We start from the raw sequence: 7,245 nt of genomic DNA, 5'->3' as shown, positions 1-7,245 counted from the left end.
GCGCAGGGGCACTGCCAGTCCCGGGTTACAGCCGGTGCCGTGCAGAACCCCCCTGCCCCCCGCACCACCGTGCAGAGACCCCCTCAGCGCACCCCCGTCCCTCTGCACGCTGTCGGGTGTTTCTCCTCCCCAACTCTCACCCCAGTCCCAGATCTAAGCCCAGACCCAGCTCCCCGCCACCCTCGGCACTCAACTCTTGATGAAATTCTCTCCAAGAATGATGTCGACAGAAAGCGCCAACAGCTTCACGCTGATTGGGGAGGCGTCGGATGGCGGCACCATGGAGAACCTCAGCCGGAGACTGAAGGCAAGTTTTACACAAGCCGGTAAACGCAGACAGCTTTGAACGGAGCACCGGTTTTCCTAATGCTCTGTGTGGCTGAGCTGCAAAGCTGCCCGTGCGCCAGCCTGGCAGTACTGCGGCTGCTGAGCGGTTCGGTGAAGCCGGCTCGTTTCAAGTCAAGATCTGAGCTGCAGTAAAGACTTTGCAGTTGAAGAAGCTGAGCCTGTCCGTGCAAACCAGCTGGCAGCGGCCCGTGGCTGCCCCGCACTGACAGCGAGCGGTCCCGCAGGTCACCGGGGACCTCTTTGACATCATGTCGGGGCAGACAGACGTGGATCACCCCCTGTGCGAGGAGTGCACGGACACGCTGCTGGACCAGCTCGACACGCAGCTGAACATCACGGAGAACGAGTGCCAGAACTACAAGTGAGTGAGTGGGGACTGAGCTGCTTCACTCGGAGCCTGGGGGGAGACCTCAGCTGCGATCAGCACGGGACCTTATTCCTCTGCACTCACAGGGCAGGATTGGTGCAGAGAGCTCAGGATTAACAAGATGCCCGGGGGATCAGAGCTCCTGCCTGCACAGATCTGGGGGCTGCTGGCAGGGGGCTTCCTGGGATCCCCGCTGTGGTAATCCTGTCCCTCCTTTAGGAGATGTCTGGAGATCCTGGAGCAGATGAACGAGGATGACAAGGAGAAGCTGCAGACAGAACTGAAGGAGCTTGCGCTGGAGGAGGAGCAGCTGATCCAGGAGCTGGAGGATGTGGAGAAGAACCGCAAGATTGTGGCTGAGGACTTCGAGAGAGTCAGGGCAGAGGCAGAGCGGCTGGAGCAGGAAGAAGCTCAGTGAGTGAACCATGACTGCAGTTTATGGCAGGGATTTTGGGTAACAGAGAAATGAGATCATAACACAGAGAAACCTGTAAATAATGCCCAAAGGCTTGGCCTTTGAAGTTGGCTAGACCGAAAAAACCCCAGCGCGCTGTGTGAGCAACCGTTTTTCTGTAAAAGCTTGCACTCAGCATTTCTTGTCTTGCTCTTGTTAAAAGGTACCAGAAAGAATACTGCGAGTTCAAGAGGCAGCAGCTGGAGCTGGACGATGAGCTGAAAAGCGTGGACAACCAAATGCGCTACGCCCAGATGCAGCTGGATAAATTAAGGAAAACCAACGTGTTCAATGCAACCTTTCACATCTGGTAATGTAGACACTGGAATATTGCCTCAGCTTGCTCAGAATCTGCAGCACAGGGCTGTTTAATGCTGCAGTTGGCAGGGAAGGTGCTTGTCAGCCATAGTTACCACCACAAAGCAGCTGGTCACAGCTCCCACAGCATCGGCAGGCATCCAGGTAGACCCCTAAATGGTTCCTTCACGGACCCTGCTAACAAACCAGGGGCTGCTGTGCGAGCTCTAATGTCAGGCGGTACAGAGCAGGTAGCTAAGGAGGTTGAGTGTCTGTTGTTTGGTTTTTTTTAACTCTGGCATAAAAAGAGAACAACTGGTTGGTATTTATACACTTTAACCAGAGCCCCAGGCCCCTCTTTGCTCGGTCAGCAGTGTTCCGTAGCTGTTGGTATGCAGCCCTGGTTTGGTTGGCGTGCCAGAAGCTGTTCCTGCCCCAGTGCATTTATTTATAATTCCTCTTATCACAGGCACAGTGGCCAGTTTGGCACAATAAATAACTTCAGGCTTGGCCGCCTCCCCAGCGTTCCCGTGGAATGGAATGAGATCAACGCTGCCTGGGGGCAGACGGTGCTGCTGCTGCACGCTCTCGCCAACAAAATGGGCCTGAAGTTCCAGAGGTACGCGCAGTAACACACCCCACAGTGACCCCACAGACAGACGGGCTCACCCCCCTGTGAACCCTCTCTCCTTCCAGATACCGTCTTGTACCGTACGGCAACCACTCGTATCTCGAGTCCCTCACGGACAAATCAAAGGTAAGAGATCCCGCACAAACTGGAGGACGTTGATCTTGAACGCCACAGAGCCCAGGCCATGGGCAGACTCAGTTCTCTGTGAATTACGGTACAGGAGAGCCAGCTGCCCCACGTCCCCAGCATCAGTAACATCTCACTCCGTGGCCTGCATCAAACCACTCGTTCTGCCACCCGTTAGCATTAAACATGAGAGGACTCTCAAACTACACACCACAGCTGGCCCAAGGAGTGTTATTTGGGATGGCTGTTGGTGATTGGGAACCTGAGCCTGCACGCAGTCACGCTCACCACAGAACAGGTCACACTTACACTGTGCCACAAACCATTCCCAAGCATCCCGTCACAACCCTGAAGAGCTGCAACAACCATGTCTGAAATGGAGCGCCTGGGGTGCCTGAAACGCGTCTTTGTTCCAGGAGCTGCCCTTGTACTGCTCCGGAGGCCTGCGGTTCTTCTGGGACAACAAGTTTGACCACGCCATGGTGGCTTTCCTGGACTGCGTGCAGCAGTTTAAAGAAGAAGTGGAGAAAGGCGAAACTCGATTTTGTTTGCCTTACAGGTGAGTGCTGCTGTGTCACACCAACACCTCGTACACTGTCCCGTGGCACTGACCGACCTCTGCGTGCTGATTCAGCCCTGGAAACATCCCCCGTTCTTTGTAACGGCAGGATTGCCACATTTGCCCTTATTTTAGCTGACATCTAAAGCCAGTTCCTTGGGTGAAGACCTGAGGCTTGCTAGATTTCCTTTAAAAACAAAGTTACTGTTTCACAGAATAATAGGAATGTCAGATTTACATTTTAGTACTTGAGGTCACACTGAGATTAGCTGCTTGCAGTGGCAATGCACTAATGAAGCTTTGTGTGTGATACAGGATGGACGTGGAGAAAGGAAAGATTGAAGATACAGGTGGCAGTGGTGGCTCTTACTCTATTAAAACACAATTTAACTCTGAGGAGCAATGGACAAAAGCACTAAAATTCATGTTAACTAACCTGAAGTGGGGTCTTGCCTGGGTCTCATCCCAATTCTATAACAAGTAACCACATAAAGAACTCGTCCTGGCAGCTGGAGAGTGTCTGCGTTTTGTCGGAGAAAGTCAAATTGAGATGTCTCTTAATATTAACCAGTACAAAATGTTTACAATACCAAAAATCCATACGACACTTTATTTAAAATACCATTATTGCAAGTAGTGTATAGAAAAGCAATATGTAAAGTTACATCATTGAGCTGAAAAGAATAAAAAGATCAGCTATTAAGTAGAGGCTAAACTGGTACTTTTGGGGTTTGTGGAAATGCATGTACAATTACTGTCGAACTTCGAAACACCAGTGGGTTCAATACTGCACTGTTGCAGCTTAACACAGGTTAGAAAAGCAAAACGTTACAAACACAGAATAACGTGCAAGAGCTCGCAGAAGCTCTGCTCGGTCGTTAAAGGGTAACTACAGTTTTAAATAAAATATTTTCTAAGTTGTATCAGCGCTTCTGTGTGCCACTGAACTGAACAAGGCATGATGCTGTTTAAAATACCGTGGGCTGTGATGATGCCCACTGCGTAACGCTCCCTGCAGCCCACTCTGGTACCAGAGGAGGGGCACCAGGAAGCAGTAAAACCCTTCCACACAAAGCGCTTCCCATCCAGCAGCTGCCAGCACCGCAGCAGCAGCCCCTGGCGCCTACCCCCGCACCCTGTTGTGTCAACTGTGTTACTTTCAAAACGGGTGGGATTCTGCCCTTTTCACACCCTGCTCAGCTTGCTGGCTTGCTGCGGGTACAAGCAAATGGGCTCTGAGCGCTGGCAAAGGGAACGTGGGACCGAGCAGCCTGGCTGCAGAACACTGCCCCAGACAACAGATTTGGTTTTTTTAAAGTAGCAAATGGAGAAAGCAAGCAGAGCCCTGGCTGTAATGACGGTGTGCAAGCTGCCTCCAGCAATGCAGGTCAGCACACAGTGCCAGGCACGTGAATGCCTTTTCAAAACATGACCATTCAAAGGAGACATTTGCAACTTAGAAGGTGTTGCTCTTACAATAAAGCTTTTGGTGCTGAAAGGTATTTCTAAGTGCGACTTTGTTCCCCTGGGCCTCCCTTCACAGCACTAGGGCACTGCCTGCAATGATGAGCTTTGCTAATTAACAGGTAACGTACAGGAGGTGACAGAACTCCTGCAGATCAAACTCGAAATGAAAACCAAATCACGTGGGGTGCCCTGCACCGTATTGGGGCACAAGCTGTTGGCACCTGGAGCACAGGACACCCCTATCTGAGGGGCAGAATTCTCTTCTCTGCAGCTTTTACCCCGCTGTTGCTGTAGCGCTGCTTTGGAGTGGTGCTGCCAATGACGTGCTTCAGTACCGCGTAAGAAAACTCTAAGATACTTTGTGAGGAAATGCCAGTGATGCAGTGTAAGTGCTCTACAACCTGAAAAAAAATGAGGATGTTTACAATGCCTGCGAGACATTCATTTCCAGACACAAGGAACGCAGAAACAACCCTCGCTTTTTCACGTCGATGTATCGTGAAAGCGACCATACCTGCTTCCAGTGCTCGGGGTTCAGCACGAACACGCTTGTGCTGATGATTCCAACAGCCAAAAGCATGAAATCTTCCTTTACTGTCAAAAACTTTGCTCTGCAGAAGTAAAAACGTCTTCTGCTGTAAAATGACGCTCGTTTTACAGTTCAGAAGCACCTACTTCTGTGATCACTCTACAGCCCATGGACAAAGATGTTTGGTCTTTCAGTCCAAATAAAGCCCAATATTGCCAACTGTGACAGCGTTAAAGCTGGATTTTTAAGATTAAGTTAAACACTTCACTAGCTCGCCCCTAAAGCAAACGTGGTGAAGCACATTGCTTTGAACTGGTGCATTAAGATCAAGAAACAATGCTAAAAGCCCTCAAAATTTATTTATTTTTTTTAAACATGCCCCAAAAATGACCTAATGGGAATGATGCTATTTCTGAGGGGGTTTTTTTAGGGTTTCAATGCCAAATAGTTTTTTTAAGCAATAGTCACGTAAGCTACTTACACCTGCAGTTTGCTCGGTGTCGAGTTCTCGATGGCGATCTTGAGCAGCGTGTCGTAGATGCTGTCTCTGCTGAGGTAGGAGAAGTCCAGCACCTGCATGCACATCTGGTGCAAGGGCTCTGCAGGAAGCAGGCAGCCGTTGTGTCCTAGCACAGACAGCGGGCACGATCAGCCACACATTGTGGGTCATTAAACCAAATCAGAAAGAAGCCTTGGTTCCTGTAAGTGAGGGGTGAAGGTTTCTGGTGACACTGCCCTTTGTGTCACAGGCTTCTCCATCTCAGCATAATTTCACTCATTCTGAAATACAGGTTGTAGCTGGGCAAAGAAAATCGTAAATCCCTCTAGAAAATGTGGCCTCACACTAGGTTTTGGGGGTTTAAAACTTCTACTGAATGAGTCCAACAACATTAATCAGATTCTACTAAGGACAAAGCTCTCATCGGAAAAGCAAAGCCCTCGAAATCCTGAGGATTTTCACGTGCCTTCACAGTATGCAAAAATCTGTAATGCGAGACATTTTGGTTCAAATCAGTCACAGCTCTATTACGCTCTTAAAAAAACTCCCGTTCTCTTCTATACTATTCTTACCCAAAACCTCCAGCAGCAATTCCACATAAGCCAAAGGAGTCAATACATTGATCTGGAAGCGCAGAGTTTTTAAAATGGTGAGCTCGGACTCGAGCAATTCCTGTTTAGTGTACGAGTACTTTAAGGACTGCAGGAATTTTAAAGCTTTGTCACTGTTTACTATCTGAAGAGGAGAAAAAAGGACAAATCAGCTGCTAGGCAATAAGGCACTGGCTAAGGACAAAGTACTTTTTACCGCATTACTGACAAATTGTTACTTGGCGAGTGAAAATTAATCTGCTCTGAATGGAAGAGATTTAGGTCTCCATGTCAATATCCTTTGGACTTCAAAATCACTACCGTCTTTCAGAGAGAAGATCTACTTTTTATGAGATGAATATACTACAGAATCACAGAATCACGGAGTGTAAGGGATTGGAAGGGACCTCAAAAGCTCACCCAGTCCAATCCCCCTGCCGGAGCAGGAACACCCAGATGAGGTTACACAGGAAGGCGTCCAGGCGGGTTTTGAATGTCTCCAATATTCTACAGTTCTAAAAAAAAGTTCTAGGAAAAGGTTCAGCTGGCTTACATTATAGTGTAAGGAAAGCTTGCTTGCAAGCTGAACGCACGACACAAGTCGCAGGACAAACGTGTCATACATCTCATCTTTCAGAGAGCTCCTGCTGCTGCCTTGTCTTTCTTCACGTCTTTTAATGTTCTCTCTGGAGGGCTTCCAGATTTGTTCTACTTTCTTGACCATGAACCTACAAAACCCACAATTGCTCAGAGAACAGTTCTCTTCTGCTAAGAGAAAGGAAGCAAAGCAATTCTGCAGGTACTCAAAATATACAGATAGTTGTTAATTTGAATTAAATGAGTAAAGAGACAAAGCTCTAGACATGAAAAAAATGATTCATTGATTGAGTGGTATAGAGCACACACAGTGTAACTGTGTGAGGGAGATAAAAAATGCAGTGAGCATTCAGGATGTTTATTACCTTTCAAGTAACTCTACTGCTTGGTACCTTGCCGATTGGTCCAAGTGCCATTTTTCAGACAAAAGGAATACGAATTCTGCAAAAAAAGCCCAACAATCATTCCCTTCAGTCAGCTGAAGCTAATTGTGTAGGAGTCACTCATCTCAGGAGGCAACTGTAGCCGAGATAACGACTCTCACCCACAATCCGTGCCTCCTTGAAGCAGCCGGCCTGCTTGGGCAGCTCATTCAGGTGCTGCTCGTTCTCCATGGCCAGGTGGATCAGCGACTCCTCCATAATCTCAGGAGACACCCTACCGAAGATGGGGCCTGGGTAACGGTACTGGGACATTGCTTGCGCCTGGGACTCCATTGGGCGGTGCAGGACACGGCAAGGAACTCGAGGGTGACCACGGCCCTGCAGCACTCGGCCACCTC

At 49.0% G+C, this 7,245-nt stretch overlaps 2 protein-coding genes across 2 annotated transcripts; one reads left to right on the top strand and one right to left on the bottom strand.

Moving 5' to 3' along the window:
- The first annotated feature begins 146 nt into the window (after positions 1 to 146).
- BECN1 (beclin 1, autophagy related) lies at positions 147 to 3,490 on the top strand. The gene is made up of 8 exons (XM_010182747.1): positions 147 to 307; positions 573 to 709; positions 935 to 1,129; positions 1,333 to 1,479; positions 1,936 to 2,085; positions 2,163 to 2,223; positions 2,640 to 2,782; positions 3,098 to 3,490. The coding sequence occupies exons 1-8, from the start codon at positions 200 to 202 to the stop codon at positions 3,264 to 3,266; spliced, it is 1,110 nt and encodes a 369-aa protein (XP_010181049.1). The 5' UTR covers positions 147 to 199; the 3' UTR covers positions 3,267 to 3,490.
- A 998-nt stretch (positions 3,491 to 4,488) lies between these two features.
- CNTD1 (cyclin N-terminal domain containing 1) lies at positions 4,489 to 7,180 on the bottom strand. Its single transcript, XM_010182748.1, has 7 exons — positions 7,009 to 7,180; positions 6,830 to 6,905; positions 6,421 to 6,595; positions 5,850 to 6,012; positions 5,260 to 5,404; positions 4,764 to 4,860; positions 4,489 to 4,650 (listed from the first exon to the last, which is right to left on the bottom strand). Exons 1-7 carry the CDS (start codon positions 7,178 to 7,180, stop codon positions 4,489 to 4,491), a joined length of 990 nt encoding a protein of 329 aa, XP_010181050.1.
- Positions 7,181 to 7,245: the final 65 nt, after the last annotated feature.

Source organism: Mesitornis unicolor, unplaced genomic scaffold (genome assembly GCF_000695765.1).
Source record: "Mesitornis unicolor isolate BGI_N332 unplaced genomic scaffold, ASM69576v1 scaffold9454, whole genome shotgun sequence".
NCBI classification, from domain to species: Eukaryota; Metazoa; Chordata; class Aves; order Mesitornithiformes; family Mesitornithidae; genus Mesitornis; species Mesitornis unicolor.
The sequence above is the reverse complement of the archived record's forward strand: the minus strand, read 5'-3'. Positions and strand labels throughout refer to the sequence as shown.